The 23,688-nt window shown below is 36.4% G+C and overlaps 1 protein-coding gene across 2 annotated transcripts; it reads left to right on the top strand.

The window, feature by feature from the left end:
* The first annotated feature begins 1,474 nt into the window (after positions 1-1,474).
* Positions 1,475-23,616, top strand: PI4K2B (phosphatidylinositol 4-kinase type 2 beta). 2 transcript variants are annotated; one of them, XM_069014322.1, is made up of 10 exons: positions 1,475-1,847; positions 5,943-6,100; positions 11,307-11,507; positions 12,005-12,136; positions 13,563-13,716; positions 15,237-15,304; positions 15,803-15,899; positions 18,378-18,511; positions 19,586-19,645; positions 21,601-22,144. In XM_069014322.1, exons 1-10 carry the CDS (start codon positions 1,559-1,561, stop codon positions 21,613-21,615), a joined length of 1,308 nt encoding a protein of 435 aa, XP_068870423.1. In that variant the 5' UTR covers positions 1,475-1,558; the 3' UTR covers positions 21,616-22,144. The 2 variants fall into 2 exon arrangements, with proteins under 2 accessions (XP_068870423.1, XP_068870422.1); XM_069014321.1 differs by lacking the exon at positions 21,601-22,144 and adding an exon at positions 22,156-23,616 and having other exon boundaries at positions 1,476-1,847.
* The last annotated feature ends 72 nt before the right edge of the window (positions 23,617-23,688 follow it).

The raw sequence follows: 23,688 nt of genomic DNA, 5'->3' as shown, positions 1-23,688 counted from the left end.
GCTCCATTTAGAAATATAGTAACGTGTAGATGAACGCATAAACTAGAAGAAATAGGGGGTTTTACTATTTTTTGCTGTAAGGCAAGTGAGACACTGGAACAGAGTGCCCACAGAAGTTGTGAATGCCCCGTCCCTGCAAGTGTTTAAGACCGGGTTGAAAGGAGGTCTGAGCAACCTGGTTTAGTGAAAGGTGTCCCGGTCCACAGCAGGGGTGTTGGAAATAGATGATCTGTAAGTCCCTTCCAACCCAGGCCTTTCTATGAAATAACTAATGAGTTATTTCTTGTTTATTTTTTTCAAAAGAACAAACTCTCAATCATTTTAGGAGCTTGTGAATTGACTGTTCAATGGAACATTATTGAAACAGCCAAAACTCACTTGTAGCTAAAGAGAGGTGCGGTATTACTTAACATTCTGCTGGGAAAAATGTCAGACTTCTCCCATTTTAGTCTGATATTTTTGTTTGCTTCACACAGAAATAGACATCCATACAATTTTCTGTACAGAAAATTACATCCAGTTGCTGTAACCTTCATATATGTGTTTACAAGGCATCAAATGGCTATTCATCTGGAATCACACTTGACTAAGTTCACTTTTAATAGAAAGGAATGGAAACAGAAATGAAAGTGTAAACAGATTTTATCAAATGTTACAGATATTAGCAGTTACATAAGTAAATGATGCTCAGCTTAATTCCAAAGTCCACTGGCTGACAGGTAACCCCAGACAAAACAAACACAAGTCCAGCGTTTCAGTAATGTTTTATTTTGTCAGTAATCAAGAAAAGTGATTTTTTTTCCTGTAATCCAGATTATGCACATATTAAATTCTTATAACATGCATAACTATGAGAATAATGAATAATAAATGTATACAATTACTATTTTTAGCTGAGAACTTACTTGGTCCAAATATAACCCCTAATACCAGTTCTATGGGAGTATTTAATGCATGTATCTTTCTCCCATATTTCACCAAAACTTGAGGAAAACCCCTTTTCTATAGAGAGGAGCAGGAAAACACATCCAGGTTGAAATCTGGTGTAGTATGTTGGGGTTATAGTTGTATTCTCTTTCTTCTAGTTAGTAACGCATGGATGGTGGGGGAACATGGAAATAATTGCGATGTATTCATACTGGTTTTACTTATATTGTTTTTAGGCTTCGTTTCGGAAGTTACCATATAGAACAATGTTGTGCAAAGTTTGGGGAGGGAGAGCAGCTGGCTACGGCAAGTGGTGGCCAGGAGGCAAGCCTGTTCCAGGTGTAGAACTAAGGCGAGTTTCAGGGATGTTTTTGTCTAACGTCCAGCGCTGAAAGCGGGTGTCCGAGCTCCTGACCGGTCGCTGGCCCGGAAAAGCCCTTGGAGCTGCTGCTGACCGCCCCCAATCCCGGCGCCCCGGCGGAGCCCCGGCCCCTTTAAGGCAGGTGGCGGGGCGGGCGCGGGCCCGCGCGCAGGCGCGGGGCGGTGGAGCCGGAGCCGGAGCGGCGGGAGCGCCCCGAGCCCGCCCGGCCGCGCCGCCGCCTCCTCCCGCCGCGCTGGGCCCCGGCCGCCCATGGCGGAGCCGGGCGCGGAGGAGCCCGACGAGCGGCTGCTGCTCCTCGCGGAGCCGCCGCCGTCACCGCCTCAGGCAGAGCCGCCCTGGCGGGGGCCGCACAATACGAGAGCCGCCCCCGGCGGGGCCGTGCGGCAGTGTGGGGAGCCGGGGCTCGAGGAGTTGAAGGACTCGGAGGACTCGGGGCCGGAGGGGGATGGAGAGGACGAGCCTCTCCTGCGGGCGTCGGGTAGCGGCCGCGGGCGGCGAGCGGACCCCGCCTGGGACAAGGAGCGCCGCGCCGCCGCAGGTACGGCCCGGGGCCGCCGCGCCCGGCGGGACGCGCGGGGAGCGGCCGGGGGCGGCAGCGCTGGTCGGGCTGCGCTGCTCTCCTGAGGGAGGGGGCCCGCGGCTCTGGGGGCAGGGGGAGCCCCTGCCTCGCTCTGTCTTTCCAGCGAGGCTACAGAAATACTTGTCGGGACTGAAGTGCGCTCGATATGCCATGTCCGATGGCACAGCATCCGTGAGGGGCAGAGGTGTGTTGACCTCTCGACGTATGGGCTCGCGGACTGATAATGAACGGAAGATGCTGCGAATGGATGGAAATTCGACTACTTTGTCTCTGTGTAGGGCTGCGCGAACTCGTTTACATCTTCATGAGCGTCTCCACTGTCACTTCTCCCCGCTCTCTGTCTGCTGCTTTGTTGGGCCTTGCTTTGTTTGTCTCTTGTCATGTTTTTTGAAACTTGTGGCTTTGCATGTTTTAAAGATTGTTCTGTGGTGGGACTCGCTGCTGCTTCCTGAACACTTGGAGAAGTGTCAAGTTTTCAGTTTGACTCGCCTATCCCACTAAATACTTTTTTGTGACCCCCCATGGTTTCATATTGAAAAAAAATCAGTGTGTGTCTGTTCTTTGTTTTAATCATATGCTCACTTTGTACCATCACATGCTTTAAGAATTTTAGATGTGGGCTCTACTGTCATATTTTTGGTTTTCATAAAAATTTATCTTCATAATTTCAAATCTGGTCTTGAAGAGAGAAATACACTATGAAAGTCCAGAAATGTAAGAACTTAGTTATTAATTTGAAAAGAGACATAAGTGTGCCCATTATCTAATTCTAGATATACTGGCAAAATGATAAATTACATGATATTTATTGCTTACTTTCTTTTCTTTAGACTTTCAAGCTTTCTGATTCTGTGCAAGTTTCTGTATAAGTATATATCTAGGATGGGTTTGCTGACAGAAATACATGGAGTTCCATCACTTCTTTGTTTTTGCTATTGTAATTATACTGTAGGATTTCTTGCCAGAGACTGGCAAGACTGTTTCTTTTGCAACAATAGAGTACTTAAAAAAAAAGTCCAAACAACCCCCCCCTAAAGTTTAACAAAATAAGTTGTGCTAATAATTCTATTTTAGTAACTACAGACAACTTTTACTTGTTTGGCCATAAAGACAGAAAAATCTCATCTTTTAAGCACCGGTCTCAAGCATAGTCCATACCTGTAATGTAAACATGCCATTGAAATGTTAGTTTTCCTGTCTTTTCCCTACAAGACTTAAGATCTTTTAAGGAGATAGTGCTTCTAGCAAAATGTTTCTAGAAACTTTTAAAAAGTTGATGCTTCAGAGTGGAGGCTAGAGCTTATGACTCTTGCACCACTGAAGCAATTAGGATGGTGAATGCAGAGTACTACTTGGAATCTGCTCCAAAAGTGTGTAAGAAAATCTCAGAACTGTGATTGATTACAGCATCTCATCTTTGGTTTCCTTGTCCTTACCTTTTCTGTATGTGTAACCCTTGAAGGTGCAGGATTGTTTCACGTGTCAGGTGGAACCAACATGCACCAGATGTTACTTGTGTATGTTATTGCAACACAGAGTGTTTACATAATGGAGTTATGGTCAGAATAGGAGATGGTGGAATTGGTTAAAGGGACTACTTTTAATCATGTTAATGTTTAAAAAGTACAAATCTGGCTTAGTGCTGAAGGAGTTCATACATCTTACTCTTACAAAGTGTATTCGTTTAGCTTAGCTTATGTAACGCTAACTTGATGGAAGAGCAGGTTGTAGTGCATACATGGATGATAGTATTTGTATCTTTTTTGGCAAGTCATCATCACTCCAGTATAGCAGCTTCACAGACTTGGGCCTTGTCCAAATTAACGTGAAAAAAGTTCTCAAGCTTGGTAGTTCAACTTTGTTTGTGTGAGCCCTGTGTCCTTAGTGGGAGTTCATTGAGAAGAGTAATTTTCAGGAGTAATTGCAAGAGAAACCTTGATTAGTTATAATTGTAAGTTTAGATACTGTACTGGGAATAAATTGTGACATAACATGCTTTCTCAGTGGAAAACTTGATTAAAATAATTTTTAAAAAAGAAAATAACTCAAAAAAACCCCAAGCCCTGCCCCATTCAGCAGATACTATCTTCAATTAATATGGCTTATTTTTCATATGGAGAGGGTTGATAAACTCCTTAAAACTTCTAGTTTCCTTGTCAGCCTAAATGTTTTAGAACAGCCACATCACTGTTGTAACATGCTTCCTTAGCAGCACAGTAGCAATACTGAGCAAGTAATGAGTTTCAAAAATTATTTCTCTTCTTCCTTCAGCAGGCAGTGCAATGGGGTTTTCTTTGGTTTTAATTTATTTTTTTCTGAAGTTATCTTTTACGTTAGAAAAGACATGGTTGAAGAATTTCCTCAGTGAGACTACTTAATGGTTCTAGATTCTAGAAAAAATGCACAGAAGTTAAAAACTGACCTCTGAGTCTTCCACATAGGCAGCTGTAATCCATGTGATACAAAGTTCATCTGTAGGTTTTCTTCATCTGGAAGATAATTGTGCAGAATGACTTAGCATGGATATTGCACTTCATTTGGTAACAGTATAATGCACAATGCTGATTTTGCTTTCACTGGCAAAAGTATATAGTAGTTGGAGCTCAGCTGTGTGATGGAATGTAGATATGTGGAGATAGTTGAGGCTTGATTATAAGAGCCACTGATTCTAAGTGATTTTTTCCATAAAAATAAGTGTATTGTGGATCTTTTGGTTTATTTCCCCAACTCACTTAAGTACTTTGTGACAAAGGAAAACCTTTGAACCTTTTCCCTCTCTGCTGTCCTACACTGAAGTCTTAAAGTGTAGTTTATCACAGCAGTATTGGCCAAATAGTTGTAACAAATTCTGATCTAATGGGCTGTAGATGTTGATTCTTAAGAATGATCTGCTATTAGCTTTAAGGTTTCTCCTCCTTATTGCCAACTTATACTAAGATTTTCCTATTTTTTATGCTTTTTGATTGTTTTTGTTTGGAGTCCATGTTACTATTTTTAAGTGGTACATGCAAGCAAGTGCTAATGTTCTAAAAAGCTTCAAAAACTGTCCTGAGCTACAAAAAAAGATGATTGGGTTTTTTTTTATTTGACTCTCCACAAACTGTTAAGGAGTATCTTTTCTCGATGGATTCTGCGTTGGTTGTCATTCCAGAAGGATGTATGTTAAATTTCTTCAATTGCTGAAATGGGAGCAAAGCAACTTTATCTGTAAATGTTTAATTTAGAATAATGTAGCTGTTTCTTAAGGCAGAAGTGAGCCCTAATGCACAGGCCCATTAGAATGCACTCAGTGAACATGTGGAACAATCCCAGCCTTAAAAGGAAGGTATAATAATCTACAGTATCAAAACTTGTGACGAAATAGTTTGAAAAAATTGAAGGATCAGTAGGATTCTGGCTTCCTTTCTAGTTGTTTTTCTAAATGTTTGCATAGAATCATAGAGTTTGCACAAATGTCTGCACAGACCTGATTTTCCGGTTGGCATGTAAAGAAATGCTCAAGTTGCTTACGGTGTTTTAAGGCTGGAATAGTGCTGGTGTGCAGCACTTCACTGCCATGTCGGTGCCACTTGGGAGTGCTACCTGTAGCGGATTATTCAGTGCATTAACTTCTTTGTGTTTTAGCAGATAATAAACATGTTAGCCATGCTCTTAAATGGATGGTACAATACCATTCTAATAGTAGGTAATGAGCAGGACACAAAAATAATATGTAAAATCTTTCACACTTTTTTTTTACAGTTGTGACTTTGAAAGTTTTTTTTTCCCTTAGATTTGTTTCATAAATAAATATTAAAAAAATAAATCCATGAAAATTGTAAACACTTAGCAGTGGTAGTCTCAAATTTGTTGTTGCAGATTTGGCTGATTTACTTTAAACAAAAAGTTGATTAGACGTGGATAAATCAGTGAAAAAACTTGGACTGATTGAATGGACCAGATTTTTCAGCCTGCTGTTGGATGGGTGTCAGCAGGGAAGGCTGTTGGCTTATCAGTGTGTTTGCTTATGTTTAATTCATTGCACTTAAGACTGGTTGTTTTCTTGTTTTTCAGGGCATACAGGACATACTGCAGATATGAATATATTTTTAGATGATCCAGAATTTGCAGAAATTATTCTGAGAGCAGAACAAGCTATAGAGTGTGGAGTTTTTCCAGAAAGAATCTCCCAAGGGTCCAGTGGGAGTTACTTTGCTAAGGATCCAAAAGGGGTGAGCACGTTACTGCAAAGTCGGACACACCATCAGCTGCAAGTTGAAAATGGAAATTCAAAAATTCTATCTATATGCAAATTAATTCAAATAAGTTATTTAATAATTTATTGTATGCCAAAATTTATTTTGGAAAAATCAATTCAAGTAATACTTAGATTTCTAATTTTGTCTTGGTGCATAAGCTAAGGCAAAATAACCATTATTTCTGCTGCAGTTTTATCAAGTTTTTAATGACCTGCACCAAAGAGAGAGAATAAAAGGGCCTCTAACATCTGAAAACAATTCAGAAATTTCCTTGTGTGGAATCTTGTTCTCTGTATGTTTTAATTGGTATTTGCACAATTTGAGCTCCTGATTTCAGTATGGTTTAAGTTTCTTTAGCTAAACCTCCTATATTTTTCCCTCTTTTCTTCTTAGATGGTCTTTTATTTAGGTCACTTCTCCTTTCTCATATATAATTGGTAGATTGGTGAGAAGAGTGATATCATCAAATCTACTTTTTAACTTGTACTTGTCTGCTGAATCTTAGCTGGAAGATTTGGTTTCCCCTCTGGAAGATTTGGTTTTCCCTTCTGTAGTGGTAAATGGTGGTGGTGAATGGTACCTGTGATCATGAGTGAGGTGTCCCTAAGGTTACTTTGGGACAGAGAAGTAGTAGTTACATTAATATCTCTCTTGAAAAGTTGCGCATGGTTAGCATTATTTAGTAAGAGGAAATGATGTCTCAGACATACTTTCACATTGTTTTCTTTAGATTAGAAATACTTTGCTACTGACCTGTTTTACTAAATGAGACTCCCAACTGCTCAACTTGTGTTAATTTGTCACATCTGATTTTAATTTAAGCGCAATCAGCAGTTTTTAGGTCTTAGATAGAGGTAGGTGTCCTTTAATCCTGAAGATCCCAATTGTACTGGAAATGGAAGTTAGAACACTTTGAATACCTAGGTTTTCAGAGCACGTTCAAGGTTGTTGTGATTCTGTGCATTCCCATAACAGTAATTTTCCTTTCATTTAGGAAGTAGTACGGGTCTCGTTTAGCTTTTAGTCATATTATTGACTATATATAGCCATTAGAAAATATATTCCTGTTTTGCCAGTTAATTTTCATAGTTGTTTAGTTTGTTTTAATGGCAATTTTCTGGTGATAGTTTTTATACTTTATTGAATAAGTGATTTTTTTTTTTAGACTAGTTAACTGACTTTGATATATATAAATATATCAATTTATGATTTTATTTATATGGAAAATAGCAGAACCACCTCTTCAAAATCTTCTGAAAACTGCAGTTCATATGCCTGTGTTCCAGGAACATTTGTTAGTAATGATCCTCTTCATTCTGGTGGAGAAAATAAAAAGGGGGGGGTCTCTCTCTTTTTGAAACCTGAAGGAAAAAAAAGTCTCTCTGTAATGGCTTTGTGGGATTCTTGCTATCACATGCAATGCTGTAAATATAAAAACCTCTTCAGAGTTCCAACTTCAGGTCACTCCCTATTTTTGCAGCTTAGATCTTTGTAGATTTTCTGGTTGTGTGCTTATATACACATGTTCAAACCTCATGCTGTTTTTAAAGTAGGTTCATATTTTATTTAATATGCAATAGGAAAAAAAATAAGTAGTCAAATACTCGTTTAAATCAATAGTTTTTCAAAAATCCTGCGCATGATGTATCTAAAGAATATTCTAGAGTGTCACACTAAAAATGCTTTACAACTGATAAAGTTTTTTGAGTTTTTCTTAGTGCTGTGCAATCAAGATTTTTTTATTCTTAGAAAGTTAGTAGAGAAATGTCATAGGTTAGCAAGCATAGTCCCGGAAGGGATGTCCTTGCTAAGGGGTGCTTACAGAAATCATTAGGGGAAAAAAAGTCATACCATATGTGCCAATCTGTTTTGTCTGAAGCTTATCTGGATTGATTTTGCTGGGTTTTGGTCACTAGACAACACCTGAGATACTCACTGAGCCCTGGGGATGGTGAGAGAGTACTTATGCATCGTTTCAGTATAAACATCACCATAGTATTTTGGATGGGGCATATTATTCCTTGTTTCTTACATGGTGATTTTCCTGTTGGTTTTACTTTTCTTTTGCTGTGTTGTTTTTATTCCTAGTTAAGTTTCTAGTAGTGACTTGCCCTCCTCCCTTACGCAGGTTATTGATTTGAATATAAGTGTTTAGGAGAAACAAAGATTGAGAAAAGAAGACTTTATTTTACGTGGTTCAGAAAGAATTCATTGCAAAATATGAAAGTATTTGGGATATGGGACTGTGAGAATAATGGTACTGAGTTCTTAGCAGACTTTAAATTTTGATTTTATTCTTTGCATTTATTCTAGAGCTTATCTATGTTTGCTGTCCATATTAAAGGTCTGATAAAACTTCATTTTGCCAATAGTGCGACTTTCCGGTGTGAAATGGATTTCAGATCCTGTTTGAGTATTGTGTCATTCCACTTCAGACCAGTTCTGTGACTTGCTTTCTCTTATTCCTCTTGAGTAATCTCTTTTCTAGGTTGGGAAGGAGCTCATTAAAGGATGTGCTAAGCCTTTTTCCTGGTCACCTTCTGAAGTGTTTGCCCAAAATGAACACCAAATTATAGGTAAAATAGGCTGTTTCCATTAGGTCGCCTTATCTGCTGATTTGGTTCTATCAGAAAGATAAAATTCAAACTGCCTAATTAAAGTTAGCTTTTTGCATTTATTGGCAAAAATTATATAGTTTCATACTGAAATGGAGTTCAGTACTTAAGCAGCACTGTTGCCAAAGACTTGAATATTTCTACATTTGTTGTTCATTGTGTAAGCAATAAATAAAAGAAATTGTTCTGCAATATGTTCCTGACAGTTTTTAACTAATTGCTAGTGTTAATGGAGTCAGTCTATAAATTCATTTTGACTAGCAAAATTAAGACTGGATGTGGTAGCTTGTTCTATAGATTGAACTTTTTGGTCTGCTCTGGTCCTCAACAGGGGTGGCTCTGCAAAATTTAGTAAGGTTCTAACTTCAGCAAAACCTTGAAAAACCATATCTAGATTTGACAGTGTAGCACAGTACAGTCCAGGCAAATAATAGAATGAGCTAAGCTCCTTTTTTAAATGGGCACTTATTAGGAAGTATTAGCCAGAGAGTGATTCAGAAGAGATAATTAAAGGTTTGGCATGTACTTCTAAATGCACCACAACAGTTCCAAGAAATGCAGAGCTGCTAGCTTTGTTTTAAGCAGGTAGATACATGTGTTTCAATAGGAAAAAATTAAGTGACTTTTAAACAATTCTAAACCTAACATTAGGATTTTGACTTAAGTAGTATACCAAGTGTTGTGATTTAAAAATAAAAAAGTAATGAATAATAAAGTATTCAAAAACATGCTGACCTTTCACATTGCATAGAATATTTATTACATTTTTGTAGGTCCAAGTTGAATTTTGTCTGTGCAGTTGTCTTCATGGTTTTGAATGCAACCTTAGAATCATGGATAACAGCCTACCAAACCCAAGGGAGTTCTTGTCGATTTGTTTCCTGACTCTGTTCATGGGACACTAATTTTATAGTATGGATGCAAATAATGGTATTTTGTAACTTGGTTTTCCTTGTAGTTAACGGGAATGAATCAAAATAGATGGATGAGACAGATGATGCCTGGTGTCTTGTGTATCTGTTTACAAACTGAATGACTTAAGTTCTCTACAGTTACTTTGTCTTGGACAAAGCATGATTGTCATGAGAAAATTGGTTTAAAATTCTCTAGAAGCTAAACCAGCTGGTCAGATCCTCTCCCTAATCCAGCTGAATCAGCAGCTACTGAAGAATACTGCTAGTTTCTGACTGCCAGCAAACATGTTCATGACCTGAGTGCGAATCAGCTTTGAGTGTTGGTGCAACAACAGGCAGTGTTTAGCTTGTCAAGATACTCACTTTCTTTCATAAGGATTCAGTAAAGTACTAATATGTGAAAATGCTTCTTAAACAGTTGTCCTGAAGTATTTATTAGAAAGAATTTGATTTACTTGCCATTGTCCAGTGAGAAGGGATGAAGATGCAGCATTTCTACAGCATTCCACTTGAGCTACGGAAGAGTCATGTGAACCTTATGCACTAGGCCAAAGTTTATCACAGACAATTGAAAGGTTATATATTTTAATGTGGTAATAAGCCTGTAGTTTGAGGTTAACAAATATAGACCCCTATGTAGAAGACACCTTGAGAAACTGTCTATTTAATGCTTGTGCTGTGGAGCAGGATCGTTTCAACGTGATTCTTGAGGAATGTCTAACTAACCTGTTGTTAGTTGCACCCTGTTCTGGAGACTGCAGAACCTGGCCATCTGTTCCAGTCTCTAGCTGCACTTATGTTTCTAAAGGATTTCTTTTTCACAACTTATCTGCTGGGATTTAAGCCTGTAGTTTTTTGACTCATTAACAGTAAATGTGTTGTTCCTTTTTTTCCTATAGCAGCCTATTCCATAGTTCATCGTGTCTAAGTTTTCTCTTACCTTAAGCGTTCCCTGTACTGACCATCTTTCATTATTCACATATTTTGTGCTTATTCTCATTTTTTTTCAGCTTTCTCCAGTTTGTTAACAGATTTCTTGAAGCATAGTGTCCAAAATTGGACATAGGGCTCTGACTAATTTTAAGATTTACTATGTGTCTCTAATGTAAATGATGGCTGATGGTCATTCTCACCTTTTGATCCCTTTAAACTTAGGGTAATAAGAAAAACAGATATAAAAGAAAATAAATCAGTTGGTCTTTAGTGTTCTGTATGTTTGTCACTTTCCTGGAGCCATTATGTCTCTGACTGAAATAGCTGGTCAATGAGTTGCTGGTAAGCTGAAAATTGTTTTTAAAGCTACTTTTAAAACCTCCTTTTTTTAAGAACTTAAGATAAAAAAAGTATATCTTTTTTAAAATGCAGTCCTTTTGAATTTTGGCAAAATATTTTGAAAAAGTAAGTGTTGGTTTGGATTTTCTCTTATGAAGAGCTTATTTTGAATTTATACTAATCCTAAAGAAGCACTTCATGATAAATTTATTTGGAATTCAATTTTATTAGTTTTATTATTTCATCATCTAAAAAGAGCAACTGTAAAATGCACCAGATAGGATTTTACCAGTATTTTCAAGTAACTAATTTTCAAACTAATTTTACTATTTTGCAACTCAAAGTGCTCATATTTTAATTTTATATTATTTATCTTAGAAAATTATTGGAGTGTTCAAACCAAAATCCGAAGAGCCTTATGGACATCTAAATCCAAAATGGACCAAATATTTTCATAAAGTTTGTTGCCCTTGCTGCTTTGGCAGAGGCTGCCTCGTTCCAAATCAGGGATATCTCTCTGAAGCTGGTGCCTATCTTGTGGATGAGAAGCTAGGGCTTGGAGTTGTACCTAAAACTAAGGTAAAAGTTAAAACACATAAATTATTGAATTAAAAAAAAGCCAATGTATTTGTCAGTCTCTGAACTGTGGTTGTGTAGATATCCTTGTATATCATGTGTTATTTATATGTAATTTATAAACTATTGCAAGCACAAAGGTAGAGTGGTTTGGTGTAGAAAAAGTGACTGTGACTTTTGATTTAATGGATAAGTTTGAGATCTGAATTGAATCTCCTCTTTGGAAGCACTTTCTAGTATTTTCTGATACCTTTTGTGCCTCATGTTTTGATGAGATGCAAATTGCAAAAATCAGCATATAAAATTCCCATTTTTGTTCGGGATATGTAAAATAGTGAATATTCACCTTTTCATGTAAAATTTATCTGTTGAAAATTCCTGATGCATGCTTCTTGATTAATTTTTTAAATTTTTTTGTATAACTGAGCATAAAATTTACTGTAAATTTACAATTGAAATAATGAGGAATTCTGAGCTGTGTTTAATTTTCATATTTTAAGGTTGTCTGGCTTGTCAGTGAGACCTTTAATTACAGTGCAATAGATCGTGCAAAGTCAAGAGGAAAAAAATACGCTTTAGAGAAAGTGCCAAAAGTTGCTAAAAAATTTAATCGAATTGGACTACCTCCTAAGGTAAGATGAAAAATAAGTAATTTGTGCACTTCCTGATTCTTACATGAAACTTTTTTTTTTATAAGGGGTATTTATAAGTAACTTCAGCAGTAGAAGAAAAACTTGTTGAAAACGATCTGAAATTTGATACATATGACTGTTTCCATGCAACATGTATCCACTCTTACATCATTCTTTCATTTGAACTGTTTTAATCATCTTGTCACTTTTTGTTTCAGTTTACAGTCCAGTTTTCTGTTGGAGTAGTAACATATTAATTGTTATATATCTCACTTTTGCTCTACTTATTGATTATTTACTACCTTTCCTTTAAGCGTCATGTTTTGATATTGTCAATCTGTGTTTTCCCTGCAATTTATCTAATTTTTAAATTTTTTTGTGATTTTTTTTTCCGTCTATTGTTTTATTCTTTTGGGTACCCTGCTGTTGTGTTCTTCCTACCCTTTTGTCTTATGTGCAGACTACACTGACTAAAAACCTCACATCTTTATTCCCTAATGAGCCTTATTGTACTCCCAAAATATCCCTACACTGTTCTAATCCTAAGCTTTTAAAACACAGGTTGTGTACAGCTTGGGTAATCCACTTGAGTCAGTTCCCAGCAGTTTAGATCCATGTGACATGGGTTGTGCAAGCTTGTATGAGCATGGTGGATGAGACAGATGATGCTACTAATGCCTGGTGTCTTGTGTATCTGTTTACAAACTGAATTAATTACGTTTTCTATAGTTACTTTGTCTTGGACAATTTTGGACAAAGCATGATTGTCATGAAAAAAAAAAACATGCTGTGTGTTTATCTGTCTGCATTTTACTTCTCAAATAGAAGTTCTTGAATTTCAATCTTGAGTACCTTTCACATACATATGGAGCCTATGCCAACTCTCATGTTCTCCCTTGGACTCTTGGGAAATGTATTTCAGTAATTTTTATGCAGAAAGCATCTGTCTTGAAGAAAATGGTTAATGCTGCTGTTCTTATCAGTGAAGGTTTAAGACTTTTCAGAGAGGAAGATTTTTCTCTTGTAATTTTTAGTGAGTGTTCTCTGAACTATTGAAACAAGCATTTCCAATGAAAAAGAGAACTGGTGTTACTTCTTTTGCTTTGTTTCATATATTTCTTGTAATACTAACTGTTCATTTACACTGAGCTGTCTGGCTATATTTTATTGCTGGTAAACTCAGTGAATATTTAAAGAAATATTTTAAAAAACCACCACCAGAGCCCCCAGAAACCCAGCCTCACATGGTTTGATTCTTACCTTTTTTAAGAATATAGGAATAAAAGAGAAACCACTTAATTTTTTTATGTCGTATTTCCTGTGCTCTGAACTTTGAAAGTATATAATGAATTTTTCTGTGAATGTTGAGATTACTTATGCGACCTACCCATGTGCATTTTCCAAATGCAGTTTCTTACTATTTCAGGTTGGCTCCTTCCAGCTGTTTGTTGAAGGGTATAAGGAAGCTGACTACTGGCTCAGGAAGTTTGAAACTGATCCTTTACCTGAGAACACAAGGAAAGAATTTCAGTCACAGTTTGAAAGATTGGTTATTTTAGATTATGTCATCAGAAATACAGGTATTTGTTAGTATCTCTTGGTATCTATCTATTTTTGTGAGGCAGAAAGCAATGCTGGCTGAAAGCTGGTGCTTAAGGCTTTTAATGTGTATCAGATGCTTTTTTCACAATTGAAGGCCATAAAGATGCATTTGAAATTTTAAAAAATTTACTTTGCATTAATACACTAAATATTGTAGTACAAAAACAATCCAAACAACTGTTTTTTGATTGTTACTCACTATTTTAAGCAATTGAAGAAGTCAAGAACAAATGCTTTCATTGTGCTTCCATTCTGTGTGTAGGCTATTAACTGTTTCCCCCGATGAAGATAAAGAATGGTGGGGTTTCAGGACTCATAAGAAAAGCAATGACTACAATTCCTTTTATGCTAAACTGGAGCTGATAATAGCAGTTTCATGCCAACTCACAGTAGTTCATATTAATTGTGTAGGCACTGAGGTACCACTGCAATGTGTACCTGTCCGTTCTGCTGCAGTCTTGTTTCTATCACGCCAAAGCTGGGATTCTTCTGTTATCTATGTAGGTGAATTACATCTTGAGGAATCCAAAGGCAGTTTTATCTTTAAAATATTTGCTTTGCTGCTTTGGCAGAGGTGGGCATCTTAGCTTTTCTTCAGACACACCAGGTCTAGTTCATTTTCCTTTTCTCAAATTTTCTCATTTTAGAAGCAAATTAGAAGAAATTTTCGTAAGAGCATAATACTTGCTAGCTATTGCAATGGTCTGTCAGCTTTATCAAATAAACCTCAGTGTTTCCAAACAGTTAGTGTTTTTTGACATTCTTAAAATTGAGGCAAATACTCAAAATGCAAAACCTCATTACAGGGATGATTTTACGTTAATCTGATATATCTAATCATAATAGAACATGAAAATCTGATGGTGATTAAACTTAAGGGAGCACCTTAAAATGACAGAAGGTCCTACAAATACATGCAGTCATCCTCTGTCTGAAAGACCTTTTCAGAGTGTTCAATCTCTCAATTTTGTCTGAACCTTTTCAGTTTCTTGCCCTTCTGTTCAGTTTTGCTCCCTCTTCATCTTTGTAGAGCCTGTTTTCTCCATGTAGTCAAAGGTCACATTATCTATAATTTTAGAGGCCTTCTCCATTTCCCCATCAGCATTAAAACAAGCTTAAAAATTAAGTCGTTGTGGTCTGATAGTATTTTCCTCAGGAAAAGTGCATACCACAACCAATCTTTCTGCATAAAATGTATGAAAATAGTTTCTTTTGGCTTTGTTCATATTTTGCTGCATATTCAGCCAGTTGGGGAACCTAAAGAAGTAATACATACCTAAGAACCTGGTAAATACCTGGTAAATTTGTGGTCTTCCCACTGAATCAGTTGCCTATACATTTCAGTAAAACTAAACCACGTGTGATGGGAAAAACCCTTTCTGAACAGTTTTGCCTAACTCCATGCATAAAGTGTCAGTTTACAATATTGTTGTATGTCACTCTAGATGATGATTTCTTTATAAATGACTTGTTGTGGCATGCATTTTCCTGTTTACAGACAGAGGTAACGACAACTGGTTAGTCAGGTACGAAAAACAAGATGATGGACTTGATCTGTCAGATAAGGTAAGAGAATTGTACTCTGAAACTTACATTCTTTAATTGTTTAGTTTTGTAGCTTGGTCTTGTTGGAGATTAAGGGCATGTCCTTAATCCTTGTGCATGGTCTCAAGAAATATGATAACCACAAAATATTGTAGGCAAAATGAGTGGAAAAGCTATTTCGATTAGACTAGGTAGAACAGTGCTAGAAATTATTGTTCTGTATTTTTGCTCTACTAGCTTGGGCTATAATAACAGTAACAATGTCCACTGTTGCTCAGGTACATTTCTTCACCCCTTTGTGCTCTGCTTATCTTGTATTTGGGGAAGGGCTTCTCTTTAATAATGGTAGAGTAAGAAATTATATGTGGTAGAGTTTATTTGGATACAGCTTTATATTGTTTAAGTTGAATTTAACCAGTGAAGCTACACTACAAAGTATATTATTTAGTATTTTTAATGTGTTTCACTGTTAGTGTAAACACATTAATATCACTTACTTTTTAAATATTCCTTCTGTAGGATAGCCAATGGACTATAACTAAAGAATCTATTAAAATTGCTGCAATTGACAATGGTTTAGCATTTCCTTTTAAGCATCCTGATGAGTGGAGGGCATGTAAGTACTGCATTCTTCAATCGTCTTCCTTTTGGGACAGTAACTTCCAAAGAAGTAATTTTTGTTTGTGTTGTTGCAGTAAGAAACTAAGAAATCATCCCTGTAGCTATATATTGAATTTTTAAATAATGTACTCTTCTTCAGAAAGTTAGCGACAAATGCCATTTTTTGCAATGGCATATGTGATTTGGTTCTTGTTCATATTTTTTACTTTTGAATAATATTAATATATGGACACTTGTAAACATAGTACTGTATGTAAAGTGATTAATGGTGGTATTGAAAGAATTTAGGAAAATGTTTTTCACATGTTTTCTTGAAAAACGTGGTGGAAAATAACTCAATTGTGAGGATATACAAGTTGTCCCTCTCTTAGCCAAATTCCTATTTCAAAAGGAAGGGTACTGTTGTAGGTGGACAAGTAGTCAGGTTGTCTTTTCTTGTTCTCAGCTTTAGCTTACTTTGTAGAAGTTAATATTTAGTTAGTCAGTTTTCCATCTGCTTGAAAATACTGTTAGTGTTAAAGTGAGATTATTTTTGACCACATCTGACTACTTATCATTAGGAGGGAAGTGCCCAACAGGGTTTGCAATGACTTTTGTGGGCTATTATCCAATCAGGTAATTATGGCAGTTAAGTGTGGCTAGTTATGCTGTCAAAAGGCTAGTTAAGTACTCCACCCAGAGCTCTATGTAGTCTCTATCTTGATATTAAATAGATACTGTCCTACATATCTCTTGGCTACAGTCACCTCTGTAGCTGTTCTAAAGACACAGCATTTATTGCTTATTTTATATCATCTTTCACATCAGCATCAAAAGGAATAAACTTGTGCGGTCCTTTAGAATTCTTTTGCAGATGGACAGGTGTGTGATAGTTCTGTAAAAGTAAACTTGTAGCAAAATGTTTATGCATTGCAGTCCCTTACCACCTAGAGCATGTTTTGATGACTAGAGCTGGTTGGTTGGCCATCGAGGATAACCTTCTCAAAGCCAGAGAGCAGCATTTGCAAAAGGCAGGAAGTTGGTCCAGCACAGATGAAAAGGGAACTCCTGACTGAACTGGGATACAAAATTTAAGTACCTTGGGGGAAAAAAAAGAATAAAGATGTAGAGACTTTGCTGAAAAAATAGAGAATTTTTCCAAAAGTGCAAGAATGGAATTTGGAATGTCAGAGCTTAGCTGGAGTAAAGCTAGCAGAGGACATAAAGAGCGACAAGAAAGGGGTTGGGTAAATCAGAAGTGAGAGTGGGACTGAAGAAAAGTGCAGCAAAGACATAAAGGCAAAAGCCGTAAGAAAGAACAAGTTACTCAATGCTGACTTTGCCTCAGTTTTCACTCTTGTAAGGTTTGCTCTGAGGCTCTTGGATCTCAAAGCTCATAAGTAGAGCCCCTGGGAATGAATTCCCAAAGCAGAAGAAAGGGAACACTTAAGGAAAATGGTCATACAGAAGTTCATAGGAGTAGATGGGATGCATTGGGGAAACAGTGGGAGCTGGGTGATGCTGTTGTTGCGCAGTTTTATCATCCCTCTTGAAGGACTATAGTAATGGTGAGAGGTTGCTTCAGTCTCTATGAAGACTGTGGAATGAATCCTCCTGGAAGCTGTATTCAGGCACATGAAGAGCAAGAAGGTGATGGGGAAGCCAGCATGGATTTACCAAGAACAAACTGTGCTTGATTAACTAGGCAGCTTTTAATGATGACTGGTTCAGTGGCTTAGGGAAGATCAATGAATACTGATTTTTTTCCTTGACCTTGAGGAGGACTTCTACTTGCTCTGTCATAGTATTCGTGTAGGCAAATGTGAGATACCAACTGAAAGGACTGTGAGATATGTGGAAAACTGCCTGGACTGTCAGACTCAAGGGGCTGTGGGCAGTGTGAGGAAGTTTAGGGGGTGGCCTGCTCCTAGTGGCCTTTCTCAGCTCCTGCAATAGTTTGGTGTCTTGTTTAACATCGGGTAATATTAATTACTTTTGCAATATAATTTGAAAAAAGCTGTCTAATAGCAATTACGTGAAAAGTTATGAATGCTTTTCTCTCAACATTCTTAGAAGAAGGTATTTTAAAAAAATTAAAAATTATATTAAAAATAGTAGCTTTTTTTGTTAATTCTTCCATATGAGTCAAATACCTGAAAGATTTCTATTTGATTGCAGCTATTATTTTACTCCAAAAGAAACTGCTATACTAAACCAGGGGAAGGCCTCTACTGTTGCTTATGATGTTTAATTTATATACCTTTTTTACTTACTTCTTTAACTAAATATTTATTACTTAATATATTCTCACTGTTTGAAAAAATGGCTTAGCAGTTGTAAAACTGCTCTGGTAACTGTAGCCAAAAGGGATGTGTGGGGTAACAATGTTGGGAAGAAGTGGTATTACTGAGAACTTGGAGTAGGTAGTAGAGCACGCGACTCAGAATTTCATTTTTGCTTGTTTATCATTAAGTGCGCTGTTTTTCTGCATTAGATCCGTTTCACTGGGCTTGGCTTCCTCAAGCGAAAGTTCCTTTCTCTCAGGAGACCAGAGACCTAGTTCTTCCTCGCCTTTCTGATATGAACTTCGTGCAGGACCTTTGTGAAGACCTTTATGAACTATTTAAGGTGAATCAAGTGCTTCTTTGAATTAACTATTACTGAAGTAGCTGATACTTGTAATGAGACAGTTACATTCATAAAAAGAATAACCATCTAACTTCTGAATGCCAAGATACTATGCTATTTTACCTTTAACCTTGGCATGGTAGAAAAGGTTTATGTAATTATAAGGAAACGGTCACCAATCTGGTTAATTGATAGTAATTATTTCAATTTAAAACATAAATTACCTATTAGATATCTAAGTTTCATATAATTAAAGCTAGTTTACTCTTACAGCACAAATCTGTGTAAAAGCTGCATTTAACATACCCATGTGGTGTGTACAGACTTAAACTGTAGCAGCCTGAGGAAATAATGTATTTAATGTAACTTAAAGTACCTCCATACCTTTCATATACTTAATTTTATATTCATATATTGTGCTAAGCTGATGCTGAAATCTTGATCATATTGAAAGTCAAACTCACTTGAAAGATACGGAAACTGTGCTACAGTGTTGACATGTAAAGAGTATCCTTCTCTAAAACATTTTGTAAACATTTGTGTCAGATGTTCAAGAGAAAAAAATCCAATTAAGGATTGAAAGAATTGGAAATTTTAGACTTGTAATGAAAATGCAGCTGTAATGTCAAAACTAGATCCTGAAACACATTTTTGCTGTATTTGCGTCTTCGACTCATTTGTATTCAAAATCCCTCTGGGTTTGTTAGTTAAGTATTATTAAATCTGAAGGAGGAAGCATTTTTCTGCTGGAGTCATCATAAGAGAAAGAGCAGTGTGCTGATATTAAGCCTGGTATCTACCAGCTGTTGGTATTTACCAATGCCCAAAAGTGGTATCCACTGATGTATTTTATTTTATGATGTGGAACAGTCTTCATTTTCACATATGTAAACTTGATGCAATAAATAGACCTTTTGTGATTCATACTAGGATTCTATTTGAATCTTTCAAAAATTATAATTGTGTGGGTAAATATGAATATGCTTATTATGATATTGATGAATTTACAACCAAAATATATAGCTAAAAATAAATGGATTATTTACTATAGACTGTTTGTTTTTCTTAATAAAGACTGACAAAGGATTTGACAAGGCTACTTTTGAAAACCAGATGTCTGTTATGAGGGGGCAGGTAAGACTGTTTTTTTATGTTTTTATCTATGTATTTAATTTGTTATCACTCCTCAGCTGCTTTCTTTAGAGCTACAAAAACTGACTCCTATTACACTGAGTGATATTTGAAGGTATTTTCATCTGAGAAGACTAAATTTCTTTCTAGAGTTTGTTCTTATTTGTAGATAGATGAAACAGCAAAAAGTGTATGCTGATTTATGTTTTATTGTTTTTGGGGGGGATTCTAAAATCTTAGAAGGTATTTGAAAAATAAAAAAGAAGAGTCAGAAATTTGGATGGAAAATTTGATGTCTGATTTCATTATGTTATTAAAATAAATATGACTTTATTTTAGAGGGTTTACTTGATTATTGAAAGCAATATCAGGTAATAAAATTTCTTCATCCTATCAAATGTCAAAACCATACTTCAAAACAGTCCAGCCATTTTCAGGTTAGAAGTTTGATCATAGTTAAGTGCTGGGCTTGGTTTGGTTTGGGTTTTTTCCTGTTTTTTTTTTTTTTTTATTTTTTTAACACTAAAACAGGAGATGATTTCTCCATCTTCTTCCTATTTTACAATTTAAGGCTAGTGGGAAATACTAGAGGAAAAAGCTTTAGCTAAGAACAAATTTAGTACATTGTAGGCATAAAATAGTGATTTCTGCAAGTGTAAGACAATTGGACTAGACAAATTAATAGTCCCGTTTGCTCTGAATTTATTGAAACTTAGTCCTTGTGTTCATAGATTCAACATGGATTGTTTTAAGCCAGACATTCCTAGAGTGTCTTAATTCGATGTTTTCTCTGTAGAATTTCCTACATCAAGATGTACCTTGCACAAGACTGCAGCTCTCCTTAGTCAAACATAATCCCAGTTAACATCTTTTGTGTGGTAGCTAAAAGACATCAGACCTTACTTACTAAATTGAATTGTACGAGTTTCTGAAGTAACTCTTCTGAGAAGTTTGTGTAGTCACTGGAAGGTTGGTTCTTGAAGTACTCAGGCATCCTAAACTCTATTAAGTAGCTTTTTTTTCTGATGAGACAATTGACTACAAGGAATCTGTTATTTAACAAAACGCTTGAGGAAACCCATGATTGATGTAATTGAGAGTGATGTAGCTGAGGTTGTCAAAATTAATTTTCCACTATAAAGGCTGCATCTGGACCCTTTCTTCACACCCTGTTCCTCAGGTGGATTTTAGCAGAGATTTGTTTTTGTTTGGGGTTTTTTTTTTTACTTCTCTCTAGCTACATAAGAGTGTGTTTCACCGTGGGAAATGTCAGGTTTTCATGAACGGAAGAAATGCAATTAATAAGTAATCCTTGGGTGAGATTGGAAATACATTGGCAAACAATGCCTTTTGGCACTGATTTTAAACTTTTAAACTTTTTGGTGTTAAAGCAAAGTATGTTACGAGGGCATTGTAGAAGACTTGGGTATCTAGATCACATGCTAAGGGATTCATTCAGTTGGGATGAATTTGCAGTATAGCCAAAGCATCTAAATACATCCTTAAAAATGAGAATTTAAGAATTAGAAAATGAAGAATCTAGTTGATAAAAAACTGCAGAGAAACATATCTTGCATGGAAGGGTCAAGGTCTTTAAGATACTGAACATTGTTAGAAGCCTATTTTTGTGAAGTGTAGGAAAAAACTTTGGGAAGGGTTTCAAACCCAAAGGAGACAGTTCTCTCAAGAATATAGAGTCCAAGAAACGGGTAACACATCTACGAAGGATTGCCTTAGAACTTAGAGAATGCAAACGTCAAGTAGAGTTGCTGGCAGAACCAAATTGCAGTAAATAATGCAAAAGACTTTGTCAGGGTTTTTTGGCCATGAAAGAGCAGAATAAGCAGAGGATCAGTAAGGCTCACAAGGAAGAAAGGGGCATTGTGTGGGGGTAAAAAGGCTTGATATTAAGGATAGTGCAAATGTGTCACTAGAGCTAAATTGAATACTTGCCTCAGTTTTCAGCAGGGTAACACTGAACATGGAGTAAGTTATGAGGGCAGTCCATGAGCACTGAAGTTTTGGAAGGAAGATAACAGACTCCTGGGAGCTGAGGGCTGAATTTGGGTCTTAGCACTGGGTTTGGTATGAGGTAATTATATGGCTTCATATCTTCTGATATGAAAATAATATGTAGCTAACTGCTGGTATATCCTATGTTAAATCATGTGGATGGCTTTCTTGTAGGTATTTTTTTCACTGAAGGTGCAACGCTTTCAAGAGATTTGCTAAATTAAAAATGCTCATAGATTTTTATCTCTTACAATTTTCTGAAAATTGGAAGAGGACTGCATGAAATAGGAAAAGAATGGAAGGGTAGACAGCAGTAGGATGTATTCATGTTACAGAATAAATAAAATATTTTTACTTGCAATAGCGTATCTTTTGAAATTAATTTATTCAGCAGCGTAGTCCTCTACAGAATTGATTTAAGAGTAGCAACTAAAATGATAATCCTGTTAGCCACAGTTTTATTTGTGCACCCTAACCTCACCTGCTTTTACTCTTTTTAGATACTAAACCTTACTCAGGCATTAAAGGATGAAAAGAGTCCCATTCAGCTTGTTCAGATGCCACGTGTGATTGTAGAACGAAGTAGCACTGGAAGTCAGGGCCGAATTGTTCATCTGAGTAATGCATTCACACAGACCTTTCATAGCAGGAAGCCTTTCTTTTCCTCCTGGTAGCAACAAAAATACAAGGGAAGAGTAAGTTTCTCTTAACTTTAGAAAGCTACTTTTGTGTAAAGGCTCTGCAATAATGTACTTCTGCTGTATACCGAGAGCTCTGACTGCCAACACCTCAGAACTTAAATTCTAAAGACTTAAGAAATGTATTTTGAATGTAATAAAAGTTTACAATTTTTGTGTCAAAATTGTGAATTCTTATGTCAGGGAATGAAAAGAATTTGTCCATACTGTATTTTTATAGGCTAAATTAATGTATTCTGAATAATATTTGGAATGAGGGAAGATAAACCATTTGCATATGCTGAGAAACTAATTTTGAATACAATAGGGATTTTTAAAAAATATTAATGTGAGAATGCATACACTATCAATTTTTTTTTATATGGCTTTTAAAAGAAGTTCAGAATGCTATCTTTGATTGTGAAAATGCTTTTCCTTGGATTTTCTTCCTGATATTTTAAACTGGTTATAGATTTTTGTAGACTAGTTACTTGAAAAGTCATGCACTTGAAATAAATCAATCTGTCCTTGACAAGCAAGTCAAAGAAAGGGAGAAGGGGGGAAAAATGCTCCAAGTAGGCCTTTTTGCACATGGGGACCAAAAAAATAGTTGAATTACAGCAAAATTCAACCCAAGTAAATACACACAGTTTCTGCTGTGACAAACCACGCTGAGTGTATGTTTCAGAGGTTGAAATTTCACTGTAGTGTTTAGCATTTGTATATTTAAGCACATATATGGAAATCTGTGATATTTCTTCAGAGATGCATCACTATGAAGGAATTGCACATGTTGTTACAGGTTTGTTTTGCCATACATGTAAAAATGTGTTCATCAGTTGTCACCAGCATGGTTCTGCTAATGACAGAAGCTCTAATGTGTTCATCACAAAGCCAGTCTGCCTTCTAAATTTCTAGCTAAACACAGTTTGTTTGGGTTTTTTTGACTGGAAAAAAAAAAAAAAAAAGAAAAAAACCTGGATTACCTACAGCAAAGAGAATTACTTTTGTGCTCTGAATAATGTTGTGCTCACCTGCCAGTTGCCATTTACATTTATGTTTAAGTTACCTGGTTTAAGACTTGATGGTCATGTTTCTAAGTCTGCAGCTTATGTAATGTGGTAAATATTTTTATTTTAGTAATTTTTTGGACATTTAAGACTGGGAAAGGGAGAAAGATTGCTGCTTTTATGAAACCTTCAGTATTTCAGACATTGCTGTATTTTGTAATTCTAAGCAATATTGTTGAACTGAGAAATAATAAAATGCTTGTATTTTATATAATTCTGAGTGGATGTAAATATTAATGTAGCATGTCAGCAACTTCAACAACCTGAAATGTTAAGCCTTAAATGT

This window comes from Aphelocoma coerulescens, chromosome 4, assembly GCF_041296385.1.
Source record: "Aphelocoma coerulescens isolate FSJ_1873_10779 chromosome 4, UR_Acoe_1.0, whole genome shotgun sequence".
Classification (NCBI taxonomy): Eukaryota; Metazoa; Chordata; class Aves; order Passeriformes; family Corvidae; genus Aphelocoma; species Aphelocoma coerulescens.
Note: the sequence above shows the minus strand (reverse complement) of the source record. Positions and strands in the feature narration are given on the sequence as shown.